The sequence below is a fragment of the Enoplosus armatus genome, chromosome 13 (assembly GCF_043641665.1).
Source record: "Enoplosus armatus isolate fEnoArm2 chromosome 13, fEnoArm2.hap1, whole genome shotgun sequence".
Lineage (NCBI taxonomy): Eukaryota > Metazoa > Chordata > Actinopteri > Centrarchiformes > Enoplosidae > Enoplosus > Enoplosus armatus.
Genome location: NC_092192.1, coordinates 17,672,992 through 17,688,300, shown reverse-complemented (window position 1 = coordinate 17,688,300; position 15,309 = coordinate 17,672,992). Strand labels below are relative to the sequence as shown.

General features: G+C 40.0%; 1 protein-coding gene across 1 annotated transcript in view; it reads left to right on the top strand.

The window, feature by feature from the left end:
- Positions 1 to 1,098: 1,098 nt before the first annotated feature.
- Positions 1,099 to 15,309, top strand: part of pcdh1a (protocadherin 1a) — a 69,530-nt gene continuing 55,319 nt past the window's right edge. The window contains exons 1-2 of the mRNA XM_070917693.1: positions 1,099 to 1,893; positions 2,765 to 4,951. Of these exons, the coding sequence (XP_070773794.1) occupies positions 1,099 to 1,893; positions 2,765 to 4,951 (2,982 nt within the window). The remainder of the gene's footprint in view (positions 1,894 to 2,764; positions 4,952 to 15,309) is intronic.

Below are 15,309 nucleotides of genomic sequence, written 5' to 3'. Positions count from 1 at the left end.
GCCACCACTAAGTTTTCCAGAGCATTGGACCTTGATACTTAACCTCAATGTCTGCTCCCATTTCAATTACCAACAGAACTCTACACACACACACACACACAGAGGAAATAATTATAGTCTAAAATCATTGTAGCATGAAAAAAGCCAGAATTCTTTAGCTAGAGGGAATACAGATCAAAGAAGACACTAAAATAATGGGTCGTAATTACAGAGTTGAAAGGTTCAAAATCAAACATAATGATTACAGTGTTTGAGCTAGCCAGTAGCAATGGAGCGTGGATGGAAATTTCTGCATTGTGCATTGTTGCAAGTTGCATAGTCTGCATGAGAAAAAATAGCCTCATTGCTTTTAGAACCCTTAGTATGCAAGCCCTTGTTGTTGGAGGCCTCTCTGGTAATGACTTAGATCAAACAGTTCGACTTGTCAATAGACAATATCTTGGCAGATTTGCAAGGATTTATTTCTGAGGGTATGTTTTTTTTACCGTAGGTTACTTTTGAGCTCCAGTGCTTCACCACTCAATATCTAGTAGTCTAATACTAAAATAAATAAGTCTCAGGCTGTGTTGAATCAGAATTTGTATCATTATGCAGCTGAAACAATCCACACTGGCCCTCAAGTTTGTTTTTGTGTGTAAGCTCACAACATATAATTACTTGTTCCTACATTCGTTTAAACATGAAATTTGTAAAGCTGAGACATTCATTGAAGCTATTGATGCTCTGGGACAGAAAAGAAGCGGTGGTGGGATATAGTTGTGATTGCATTTTAAAGATGCATCTTTTCCCATTGTTATTGTCTAATTATTATATTGTGCTTCTAGGCCTGCTGTAGGTTTTGGTACAACTTGTTGACAAAAACAATTCATTTTACAGCCTTAGAGTTTTAATGGAACAATGTAATGAAGACAGTTTTGTTTTTGTCCTGTTGACTAAATGTATCACTCTGGTGTTAAAGACTTGTTGATGTGAGTTCTGTGATTTTCCTTCATAATGGAGTTAATAAGTAATTATTGCCTATGGAGCTTATTACAGCAACATGACTTTCCATTGACAAATCCATTTTCTCATTTTTCAGGCAGATCTTCTGATGACCTAATGGAACTGAATTTACGAGTCGTGCTGTTTTGGGTCCTGGTGCTGCACTGTGGTTCTGCTGAAGGCAGTATCCTGTACCGGGTCCAGGAGGAGCAGCCTCCTAACACTCTTATTGGTAGCCTGGCAGCAGACCAGGGCCTGCCAGACTCTGGTCATCTCTACAAGCTGGAGGTGGGTGCCCCTTACCTTCGTGTTGATGGAAAGACGGGAGACATTTTCACCACAGAGATTCCCATAGATAGAGAGACCTTGAGGGACTGCCGATCCCTGGCTAAGGGTAAGCCGTGTTTCCTGGAATTTGAAGTATCAGTGACAGATCTGATACAAAACCAGAGCCCACGACTCATTGAAGGACGCATTGAGGTACAGGACATCAATGACAACACTCCACAATTTCCGTCTTCTGTGCTCACCATCTCTGTCCCAGAGAACACGATAATGGGGGCTCTATTCTCCATACCTCTAGCTACAGACAGGGATTCAGACAGGAATGGTGTGGCGGATTATGCTCTGACTGCAGGGCCAGACGCAGCAACCCTATTTGGTTTACAGGTGGCTGACGACAGGGGGGGGAAGCTCCCACAGCTCATTGTCCTGGGCAACCTAGATCGCGAATTAAAGGATTCCTATGACCTCACCATCAAGGCAGTGGATGGAGGAAACCCTCAGCGCTACAGCAGTGCGTTGCTGAGAGTGGTAGTGACTGATGCTAATGATAACTCTCCCAAGTTTGAAAAGTCCACGTATGAGGCGGAAGTGTCTGAAAACAGTCCAGTGGGGCACTCTGTGTTGCAGGTAAGATTGCAATGCAAATATTCTTGCTTTTAAATCAAATTGCAGTCTGAAGTGAAGAGTTAAATTGCAACCAAAATTGTTTGTGCTGCTTGATGTTTTGTTTTGAATTTCATGTTCAGCAACGTTGTGTTTGTCATGTTTGTGCAGTGTTTCAGATACTTTCCTAATGTGAAAACACAACATAAAGAAAGATATTTTTATTCTGGCTTTAAAATATGTGTTCTTATAACTCAGAATGTTCAAAATTTAACCTCTAATGCAGAATTCATGGGAAACCAAGGCCACACTTGTTGACTTGCATATCTTCATCAAAGTTTATTAAATTAGTTATATGTAAGTTGTTTCACTCCGATTACTCTAATGTGCATTTTTAAGTAATATTAAGTAGTAGAGTATTAGCATGATATGCTTGTACAGGTAATTAAGCTGCTTATTGCTTTTGTTGTGCTATTATACTTGCAGAAACAGATACACAATGTTTGAGTGTAGGAGTAAGATACTTTGTGTAGGATTTTCTCTGCATACCGCTGTGAAATTGCACTGGCTGTTAGGAAATAAATAGCTACCCTAATATTTTACCATGTGTTTTCATGTGAACCTTTTCTCTAGCCCATTTTCTAAATAAAAGAAAGGGGGGAAAGAGAATAAAAGGGCCAGTGACATCACCATGAAAAACAGAGAGGAAGGGAAATAATGAAATATGCCTAAATAAAGCTGTTCACTTGCTGTGCTTTGAAGTGATCAGACATCTGTTGATTAATTTATGAATTCATTCATTGACCGATGACTAGTAGAGAAAATCCTACTTTCTTTTAATTCACATTGTTGCATGTAAGTCATGCCTTTAACCACAGAATTCCTTTTATTGTAGGTCAAAGCAAATGACTCTGACATGGGCCCTAATGGAGAAATTGAGTACACCCTTCACCAAGCAGTAGACCCAGTGCCGAAACTCTTACGAATTGATCGGTCCACTGGCATTATCTATGTCAAAGGACCACTGGACAGGGAGGAAATCAGCAGCTTGTCCTTCTATGTGGTGGCAAGGGATAAGGGTCCTCAACCTAAAAGCTCAAAGACATTTGTAACCATTGAGGTGACTGACCAAAATGACAATGCTCCAGCTGTCGAGATTCGTGGGATTGGCCTTGTGACACACAGTGAAGGAATGGCCAATATTTCAGAGGACATGCCAGTGGGAACAGCCGTTGCTTTGGTTCAAGTGTCTGACAAGGATGAGGGAGAGAACGCTGTAGTCACTTGTGTGGTTGCAGGAGATGTGCCCTTCCAGCTCCGCCCTGCCAGCGACTCATCCAGTGACAACAAGAGGAAGTATTTCCTACAGACCACCACTCCTCTCGACTACGAAAGGGTGAAGGAGTACCGAGTAGAGATCGTGGCTGTGGATTCTGGAAATCCAGCACTCTCTAGTACAAACTCTTTGAAGGTGCAGGTGACTGATGTGAACGATAACTCTCCAATATTCTCCCCAACCCTGTTTGAGGTAGATTTTGCTGAAGAAAACCAACCAGGGGAGAAGGTTTTGGATGTTACAGCTTCAGATGCTGACAGTGGCACTAACGCAGAACTCCTCTATAATATTTTGGCAGACTCATCCATCAAAGGTCTGTTTGAGATTGACCCAAATACAGGCGAAGTAAGAGCCCGAAGCCCACTTGACCGTGAGCATAAAGAAGGCTATGAGTTCCGGGTCACCGCAGCAGATAAAGGGTCACCTGTTCATAAAGGAACAGCAACTGTTGTAATAAAAGTTCTTGACCGCAATGACAATGACCCCAAGTTCATGCTCAGTGGCTATAGCTTTTCAGTTTTGGAAAACATGCCTTCCCTCAGTCCAGTTGGCATGGTGACAGTACTTGATGTGGACAAAGGTGAGAACGCTCATGTTCAGCTCTCTGTAGAACCTGATGGAGGGAAGTTTGTTGTTCAAAATGGAACTGGCACTATTCTTTCAAGCATCTCATTTGACAGGGAGAAAGAAAGCAGCTATACTTTCCGTCTAAAAGCAGTGGATGGAGGAGAGCCACCCAGGTCTTCATATGTGGGCGTTACCATCAATGTACTGGATGAAAATGACAATGACCCTGTAGTCACCAAGCCTTCCAATTCCTCCTTCAGGCGCTTGTCACCTCTAGCTTCCCCAGATAGCCATGTTGAGGTAGTGGAAGCTGAAGACCTGGATAGTGGGCCTAATGCAGAGCTTGTCTTCAGTATTTCTGGTGGTAACCCATACCAGTTATTTCGCATCTCCCCCTCCAGTGGGGAAATCACTCTAGCAAAAGAGATGACCCGAAAACATGGTGGATTACATCGCCTAGTGGTGCGAGTGAGTGACAGGGGGAAGCCTGCACGTCATGCCACTGCCTTGGTCCACATCTATGTCAATGAAACCATTTCAAATGTCAGCTTAGTGGAGGCCCTAGTTGGACATAGTCTTTACACTCCACTGGACAGGGACATTGCTGGTGATCCTGACAATGGTTTCGCTGCACAGCGTAGTAACATTTTGTTTGGAAGCCTTGCTGGTGTGGCAGGTGTTGTCATGTTGATCTTGGTGGTGGTATTTATTCGACACCGCATCCAGAGAGAAACAAAAAGTGGGTATCAGGCTGGCAAGAAGGAAACAAAGGACTTATATGCACCCAAACAGGCACCAAAGAATGCCAAAGGCAAACGAGGAAGGAAAGGAAAACCCCAGAAGTCCCCTAAGCCACTTGGAGAAGAGGAGGAGGTCAGTCTTCAAAAGAGTCTCAAGTTCAACCTCGATGGAGTCAATGATAGCCCCAGGATACACCTGCCCTTAACATATTCGCCAGGAAGCCCTGATATAGGCAGGCACTACCGCTCCAACTCCCCCTTACCCTCCATTCAGCTGCAGGCCCAATCCCCCTCAGCCTCACAGAAGCATCAGGCTGTCCAGGACCTTCCTGCCGCCAACACCTTTGTGGGGACGGGAGGAGATGACAACTCGACCGGCTCAGACCAGTACTCAGATTACAGTTACAAGACCAGCCAACCGAAGTACAACAACAAACAGGTAAAGTCATGCCTTACAAAATGTAATGGATGTCAAGATGGTCTGTTAGAGGAGTGAATGGTTGGCGTGTCGCATCGTTTGAGGGTATTGAGTTGTACAACTCCATATATATTATTCTTATTGTGTGCAACAGTTTCAAAACATCTTATCCTAGAATGAACAGCTCACACGTAGGACTATGTTGTCAGCTATAATAATATACCATAATCTATTTACTAGACAATAACATTGAATAATTTGAATGGCTTTTGCTATCATTGTGCAATCAGTCCAGATCGTAAAAATGTAAACTTATACTTATTATACTGATTCGTTACTGTCACTTCTTTCTCATTCACAATTTCATTCTCTGCAGAACATACATACATGTGTGAGTTGACATATGGAAGAGAGAAAAAATGTCTTCTTCTATTTGAAAAGCATATAACTTAAAACGTTTCTATGGACACATTAATATGCTTTAGGAATAATGTAATCATGATATTTACAGTATTATGGACTCCAGTTAAATAATATTTTGCTCCCATGTAACTTTTCTGGAGGGCGAAATTGGATATACAAAGAAAGTTGCTGCAAAAATGATTAACTTCAGGTATGTGTTCAAGTGTTGGACTACTAGAAAACTTGGCCCTTCATATTTGTTTTTTCATCGGGTTGGTAGTGGAGTTGAGCCGGTAAGGTCCATTTCTCAGTGACTTACTTCTGCTCTTCTGCCTGACCTCTAGTGCTCTGATCTCTGCAGGTCACTTGCTCTTATCTCCCTTCTCCTTATGCTCTTATCTCCTCTTATCTGTGCAACATTTGGCAAGGCTCGAATCGCCATGGAAACAGAAATATTGATGGACTCAGAGGGGATTACGAACAGAAAAATTGTAGAGTCTAGGGGATATAAAGCTAGTGTGTCTCTAGGTTTCTGTGTCATCTGCAAGTATGTGAATGCGTTTCTTGGACTAGGCAAGTGTCGATGTGTATTTGTGTTCAGGGGGGATAAGTCAGACTACCATTATCCTTAAATAGTAGAACATTCTGTATAGTTCAGCAACATGCGCATCAGTTTATTGAGACAGCTATACATGGACTATTGAAATGCATTTCCCTTTTTCCAGCAATCACTGTACTCAACTTTCATTCTACATGAGGAAAAAAATCACCCAGTGTCAGTAGGAGGACAAACAGTATCACATAACTTCAAAGAGCCCCCAAATCCAAAGACTGCCTCCCACAGGGGCATTCCTTTTTCAAACAAGCGCAGTGCATCCATGGTCTGCAACCTGACATGACTGATGTCTCGCCACCTCTGACATTTACTGAGTGATAACTGATATATTTGTGATTCTCATAAATAATGACTAGCTCTAACAATGCAATACTCATGTTGCTACGGATGTATCCAAAAATGGCCATCATGTTTTTTTATTGACAATATTTTACATTTTACATTATTTTCATCCAAGATGAGCTGACGTCGGCTTTCAAGACGCTTCCATATGTCAAGTCACAGTGTCATACATACAAAACAGTTTGACATTCTCCTAGGCTTTGCAGATAAAGTTTGCCACATAAAAATTAGCAAAAATAGAAGTGGAAAATATGCCACTGAGTTCTGAACGTGTGTAGGTGACACATTTTCTGTGGAGATATCTTCAGAGCCAGTATCACAGTTGGCTGGTTGGTAGTTTCAGCAGATGCTAGCTGACAGCTTAGATGATCACAAGCCTATGTGGGTGGAGCCAGTTTAGAGAACAGTCACCACTGTCTCCTTGATGGACAACATAAGGGACCAAAATGACTGCAAGCCACTGGGTGTGTCTGGGTATTTGTGTGTAGTGCCAATCTCCGTATTTGTGTGTAGATTTGCAGCTTAGTAAAATAGTGTTAATTGTAACTGCGGCACAGATGTAAGCTCTCAGCACTTGACAGTGTTTGTGATTTCTCAATATGATAACATAAATGCGTATGAAACATGGCTGAAGTGATTGACAGGCTGTGTAAAAACATGGACAGATGTTGAAGCTCATGTGACATACCTCAGCAGATGTTGTCTCATGTATGGCATTCCCTCTCACATCAGGAAGAACAGATTGACCAAAATATATAATTAAAGTAACTGCCAAGTGATGTGACAGATGTAGAGTGGTGCCCTTGCTTTAATTAACTGCACTACACTCGACAATGGCTTTTCATTGGGAATGTGGTCAGGTGTCTAGGTTTATACTAAAGTTCTTGATATTATGTGTGAAAGTTACAGCTTGCGTGTTTACAGATAATCAACACACGGAAAATAAATATATAAACTTTTTTTTTAAGTTTATAAGCTCTTTTTTTTTTAAGATTTGAAGTATTGTACCACAGACAGAGTTAAGCTCTGTAACTATCTGCGGCATTATCAGTCTTTTTCTCCAACTCCCTCAGACTTTAATTAAAGCCGTTTTACGAACACCAATCCATTGTTGGGTGAAATCTGAGTCAATGTTGTTATTTATTTTATTAAATTAAAGCAGTCTCATCTGGAAACTGTAAAAAGTATGTGGACTTGTAGATTTGTGAGCACTAGTTTGAGTTTTAGACATTGATTGTGAGTACGTGTTTAAAACTTGATGACACTTTGCCCAGCTTTTTTAAAGGATTTGCTTTTTAGGCTTTAGATTACAATTAGATTAGGTTCAGGGTAAGAGTCGGGGTTAGACATGTAGTCAGTAGGGCTCAGTTTAAGATTAGGGACCAAGGAATTCATTATGTCATGAGGGTCCACAAGGTCCACATAGCGGACCCTCTTTGACAAATATTTTGCAAATGTATGCACCGGTAGGTTTAGGGATGTATATAGATATTATTTCACCACAAATGTCTCCATTATTGTTAGACTAATAATAGAGACACGTATTAGATATAGGTGTCAGCTAAATTCATGGTGTCAGCTAAATTCATATGTAAAGTTTTGTGTAACCTAATATTTATTTAGATTTACTGTGTAGCCTTCTTTACTCTAGATACTGGATATTGCACACATTAATTGATTTTTCCATTAGAATATAATTAATTTATCTGCCAGAGGGTATTTTATAGAAATGTCTACACCTATAAATGCTAACCTTGAGAACAGCCTGAGGCTGAAAAGCAGAATATTTAAATACTGAATAATCAAGAATTGGTTATTGTGGGTGCCAAACAGCAGTTTGAGATGTCTTCATTTTATTACAGCATTATCTAACCATGCGCCAGCTATATGTGCAAAACAATATTTGTTTTGCTTCCTACACTAGGAGCTAGTACTGCTATCACTTCAGAAACATTTAGATTTTCTCCCAAGACCGTAAATATTTCAGCCCTCTAATTGTTTTAGATTAACCCACTTTGGCACAGAATTCCAGAAATGCCATTTCCAGGATATAGTATATTACAACAGACATACTGCCTCTTAACGCAGTTGAAGGCAGTTGGACAAAAAATATCTATTGCCTCACAGCAAAATCAAAATAAATCCTTTTTTCTAAAATGCTTGTTCCAAAACAACCCCAAACAAACCACAAAATGACAGGAATAGACTTAGACATCCAAAACCCTTAACCACGTTGAAACCAGGGGTTGTCATGTACTGTATGTGTCTAGAACCGATGGAATTCAGAACCATGGACAGTGATTTCTGCTGCCAACTGTTCCAAAGCCTCTGTGCAGATGGATGCACCGTTGCATCAGGAGCCGAGAGAATGATGATAGGCCCATGTGAGGCTCATATAGACAGGCTCTTGTCCTCCGTGGTCAGCAATCTTTAAAATTATACCAAACACTAATTAAATGTTTGAAGTGCTAAATTAAAAAATGTGCCGTATTCTCCTGTAAGTGGTGAAAGCCCACCAACACCTAGGACATCAAAAGAGAACTATTTTTTTTGGCAAGAAAAAGCCTTAACAAGTGCAAATGTGCGATCAAACAAACCCAAAATGTTTCTATACTAGATTTAAACAAACAGGATGAGCTCTCTGCATGATTGGGTGCTGTAGCTTCCCTGTGCTGCACAGAGGCCCTTACAGTTGCTTTCATACTGCTTGCACCTGTTTGGGTAATATTGTAATTAAAGTGGGGACACTGGGAATTTTCCTCAGGGTCTTGGCAAGTTAAACCACTCTCAGGTGCATGTCACAATTTTGTTATTGAGCCTGGGTAAGCATTTACATACAGGAAAGTATGGATATTTCAAAGGAATAAGTATCAATAAGGCAACATTGATGCTGTGTAAATGCATGGTGTACAGCATGTTATGTGCAGTGTAGAAAATTCTGTCCTGAATGAGTATCGAAATCTAACTTTATATATATTGTTATATATAAATAAATATTAACATTATTAACAATATATTAATATGAACAATATATTTGCACACAAAATGCACCCTCACTTACAAATTTGGTGATATGGAGGTTTGAGGAATATTTTAGAAAAATATGTTTGAACTTGATTTGAGTGAGTGATGTGTTCAGCTAAATTCATATGTAAAGTTTTGTCAAGCTAAATCAAATTTACAGTCATTATGGAAGGTGAATGTCTCAACAAGTTGCCACACAGTCATATCTACAAATGACATGCTAAGCTTTACATTTCTAAAACAAGAAAGCTGGAGGCTTATGCACCTTCACAGCGACTATCTTTGTATTTTTTAGTTCCCTCATCACCTTTGAATGTGTGATATTGCATGATGGTTGCTGGAGAAACCAGTGACTCACAATTGCCATTAGAGCTGATAATTAGCCCTTTTGGGTCCAAGAGCTAGCACCTTTTTTCACACTTCACTTAATGAGAATCCTACATTTGAACAACACGCAATGTGAGTGGTATTCTGTGTTACCCAGCGATCATGACTTCCTGAACAGCTGTAAATTCATCCTTCATATACATTCACACTATTAAAATGCTTTATTTATCAAAAATGGACGAGTGTTGTCCCCCTGTGGGCTACTCATTCATCTCATTCCTGTCTGCAGTTACCTAAAGCCAATCCAGAGGATTCGTTCAGCAGGAAAGGGGTAGAGTGAGTCAGTGTGAGTCTTAATTAACCTGCTTCTTTGTTAAGCAGGGCCCACACTTTTTGAACTTTAGGCATCCCTTTGAGCTGGGATTAGCCCAATTTAGCCCAATACCGCTGTTTGAACTTAGCAGAGATGTATTACAGACCAGACCGAAGGCAAAATTTGCACTTGTTCTACTAAGACTAAGACTGTGACACATTATTCTCTCTTACCTGTACGCAAGACCAGTTAAACCTAGACATAATTAAAAAAAATATGCCATCTGCATTTCAGTGAATAGTTGGGAAAGCAAGGAGTGCAGCTGACTTATTTTCCCTATCTTTTCCTATCTCGGTTTCCAATCTGCCTTCCAGTATTTTTCAAACAGGCCAGACACACAGATTTACACAAACACACACACACACACACACACACACACAAACACAGCTCTTTGTGCACCACATATTTGCCCTGGCTGATTACCCAGAAAAGAAAAGCTAGAAGGAAAGTGAGGTAAAAAGCATTGTAGATGCTATAATTTACCTTGCCTGTACTGCGTGTTTTGCTTAATGTTTTATAGCATAAAAGCGTGATTTAATACATCATGTTGTACACTGCATTGTATTGAAAATACTGTATATTGTTTGGTCACCAACACTGCTGCCATTTCACATCTTAACAACACTATTTTCAAATGTTGGCCCATACTGTACTATGCTTGTTGGGTTGCCAAACCTACTTAAATCAAGGCTAGTGACCTTAGTTTATATATAGTATGCCTAGTACTCAGTGTATTTTTATAATTACAAGATATTACCTGTGAGAATTGCTGCTAGTACAGTTATATAACTGAACTTCCTAGAAACACCTACTGTTCCAGTGTATTGTTTTATATATACACCTCCATACCATCAGTGAAATCAGCTAGGGACTCTACATTCCATGGTTGTTGCTTTCATAATGTGCTATTATCTATTTCTTAAGGATTTTCATTAGCATTTAAACACATGTATATCAACGTATCTGAAAATGTGCGTTTCATGTAATTTTATAATGAAGTAAGTATAAATGTTAGGTTGCTTGATAACAGTAACACGACCATAATTGATTTTAAAAACACCCACCAAAAAGCTTGTTTGAAGAAAAATATTATTTTTGGCTTTGATAAGGTGACATTCCTGACATGGAAACAAACACTGAAAGGTTGTTTTAAGAGCAGAAGCCAGTAATGAATGTATGCTACTTTGATCCAGACCCGATGGAGCCAGGGCATGGCTGGATCAAACAGTCATAAAGATGACAGGAACAGATTCACAGGAGGAAGCTTTCATAGGTTGGAGTACATTTTAATTAGGAACCTTGCACTATTGGAGGAAGCATATAACACAAGGGTACAAAATAATGTGCACAGTGGACAGTTTGTCATGGTGCTTCATAGATGTCCCTTTTTTCGCCCTTCCATGGTAAATACTTGCTAAGTCCATAGTTTGGCCAGCTCATACTGTCACCATTCAGGTACCTGACACAGAAAGTTGGACTCCAATGCGCAGCAGGACGGTTGAAGGGAAATTTACTAGCCCTCAACAGTGGAATTGGCTGAAAGGTGGGAAATCAACAACTGGAAGTCAGGCATACAGGTAACAGACAAATAGGAAAACAAATTTCAGACAGGTACTGTAACAGACAAACATGTAACAAGACAAATGGCTAAACTGAAAGGTAACGTAACCTGGCAGTGAGCAAACCCTTCACAAATACTGGGACTAATTGCTGATGAGGAGCAGCTCGGTAGACAGGCGATTGGGTCAGGCGAGCTACAGTGGAGGGAAACTGTGGGCAGGGGAGGACTGACAGAAAAGGGAAAAATCCTGAATACACTGAGACAAGAGAGAGACAGTCTTAGGCTGTGACTGAATGTGAACCTGAAAGAGAGGAATGAGAGGGAGATGATGCAGGAAGCACAGGGACTTGCTGGATGTAATGTCATGTGTGTGTAGCTGAGCTGTGATTGCAGCCAGCATTCAAAATCAGGTATTAACAATGTAAGTGTTTGTGAGTGAGACAGAATAGGACTAGGATATTGAAAAAAATATATACTGTATGTGTATTTAGTTTCTGGTCAAGGACTCAGTTACGTATTATAGAGGACAATTCAAAGTAGAACATATGTCCGAATCAGAAACTGTTTATTGCCAAGTGACATACATTACAAGGAATTTGCCGTGGTCTGATGGTGCTTTAACATATAATCTGACAGACAACAAACATGTAAAAATATAAAGGTACATTTTTGAAATTGAAAAAGTTGAGTATTGTATGTATTGTATTGTATGTATGCTGGACTGAACAAGATCTTGGCAAAGTGTATGTAACAGGGACCAGTGTTACTACGGGTTCTACTCAGCACAAACAGTCTCACACAGTTCTGTCCACTTGGGTTGTCCTTTTTTTATTGCTCACACACACGCTTTCACAACAAAAACATTCTTCTTACTCCTACTACTTACTTGCTCCTCCGCGATCTTGCCCGGTGGCTCCGGATGGCATATGGTCCAGTTTCTCAAATAACACAAACTCAAAGTACAATTATCTCAGAGAGGAGGATAGCCACTCTCCTCTGGCGTGTGTCTCCCCGGTCCAGCATGCTACTGCATGAAAAGAGAGAGTGTCATTCACCAGCAGGTAACATCTGTGCCAATAAGAACCCCGGCACTACTCCCACGAGCCACTCCCACCATCTCTGTCCTGCAGCTGAGCCCACCCCACTACCGCAGTATAGCTTTGAGATAATACCACAGAGGAATAGATAAAAAAGGTTTGTCAGTACAACAATAAGCTCAGTGCTGAGTGTCATCCACAAGTTGTCTGTAAGAAAATACTAAACGTCATGCATTACACTGTTTAGTTACATGGCTCTTCTATATTGTTAGTGTTTGAGCTGCTCCCATCCAGACTTCCTTTCTTCCCCATTAAAAAATGAAGCCAAAGACTCCAGAGCCGTTTTCATTATTTTCTGCTGAAGCATTGCCTTTAAATACTGTGCTTTTCTAATTTCATTTTGTTTAGGATGGCTGAACACAAAGACTGAACTGGCAACTTCCCCTTGGGACAATAATTAAGTTAAAGCTTAATAAAATATTCCTCACACATGCTGAAATGATTTGGTATATTTTACACATAGAAATATTCACAGAAAATACATAAATTGATTAATTCAAAAAGTTGTATATAAAGACATGAACATTTCATAAGCAACTCCTTTCCTCTTTCCCTCTATTGATGTTGTTCATCATGGCAAGCAACTGCTAATACATTTGGGCATTATAGAAAGACAGCAAGCACTTCCTATTAACATATCTACATCAGACACCAAGTCAATATTCACACAAAGCTTTCAAAACGATTAACCTGTCCTTTAGTCAGCTTTCTCAAGTCTCTCTGAATTTCCATAACTCCTGCACTTGCAAAGGAAACCTTGTGTAACCATGAAGCACTGTTTTCTTTCCATACTAGATTGAACTCCTTTTGTTCATAAATAACATGTAACTTACATAATATTATAAAGAGTATGGTCTAGTCCTGCTCTATGTGAAAAGTGCCCTGAGATAACTTCTGTTATGAATTGGCACTATATAAAGACAATTGAATTGAATTACAGTAAGTTCAGCAGGTTGCTGGATATTGAGGAAGAAGACGAACACCAGTGGACATGCAGCTAGTTGGCTAGAGAACTGTTTGAATCCTGTGTCAATCTGTCAATATCAACTAACTTGCCAAAGTGTCAGAGACCAGAAGAAGAGTGAGAGAAAGAAGTCTTAAATTGTCGCCTGGGCTGACATCCATCTGAGACTTGTTTAGATTATTTTTTAGATTACAAAATCACGATCGAGGGGTCACAAGAATAATTTCACTAAATCTTTGTGTCTGCGAATGAATGAGGAAAAAGATTGTGGAAGCCTGGGAAAGACTAGGTACGTACAATATCAAATGATCTCCTTTGGTTCTGCGAAACATACACACAAGACAACACTACAACAGACAAGAAGCTACCAATGTCTAAGCCACTGACCAAGTTCAAACTAATAAAATTGATGCAGCCACAACAAACTGCCTTGAATATTACTTCATTTTTACTGGTCTAGTAATTTCACTGCATAAGTGTAGTGGGCTAGTGCCTAAAATCCTTAAACTCCACCCCTTCATATCTTCTTTGGTGTGTTCTGCTCATTTGCTATTAAAAACTCCGCTAGGCAGGTGGAGATTGAGGCCAAAAATATTCACATAACATCCCCAGACATCCTTTGAAGTACCTTGCCAGGGTAGAGAGGGTGTGTGTTACCTTGAGTTACAGTAGACGGAGACGGATGTCAGCTGTGCGATCTGGCTCTGCACAGTATAAAAGATGGCACAGCTCAATAATCAAGGCTTATGCGGAAACGCTGGGTGCACAGACTGCCTGCTATACTCAGCACATTTACAATTCTTTGGCACCCTCAATGTAACCTTCTGATGCTGTCTTGTTTCATGTTGACTTAAAGACCGGAGCGCTTACATATCAGGATACATCCGAATTATTCTGAGGCCAATCAACTGTCGAAACTTGGTGGGACAGAGTTTCTTTAAACTCCTCTGACTTAACAAGTCAAATCCTATTTGATGCATGTGATGCTCATTAGCATGCAGATTTCAGGTTTTCCACCAGCAGACCAATAGAAGTGCCAGACTTAATGGTGGGTTCCAGGTAGTTGAGGAGAGAAGATTAAAAATTTGACTCAACTCAAAGTCAGAATCCATGGGTTTACATATTCAGCAACTCAAGTGCACCTGTGGCAGGAGGCTGCTCATCGGGCTTCAGTAAAAGTGTAAGTTGGGCTAATGTATCTAATTAATACACAGATTACTGAGATATTATTAAAACAGTAGGAATAATATTTGATGTCCCTGATCAAACTTTACTGTACTGGAAAGGATTGTCTATCTATCTATATATATATATCTATATAGATATATATAGATATATATATATACAGTCCTTTCCATATATATATATATGATGTGCATATTTACTTACTTACATTACATTCATTGTTAAATGTAGCAGACCAGTAATAGACCAGTACTTGTAATAGTCTAAAATCAGTGTGTGTGGCCATGTGTTCTTCACAAAATACATTCTCCCATGTCTCCCATTTTATGACGAAATTATAATCAATTGGAACTGAAGTAACTGAAATAACATGAATTTGAAAACAAAGTTGAGAAGTTGGAGAGGAGAAATTATTTGTTGACACTTTCGTGAGCAGATAGTATTTAGAGATTTCCCACTGCTCTAGGTAACAGAGGAGGTATTGATTC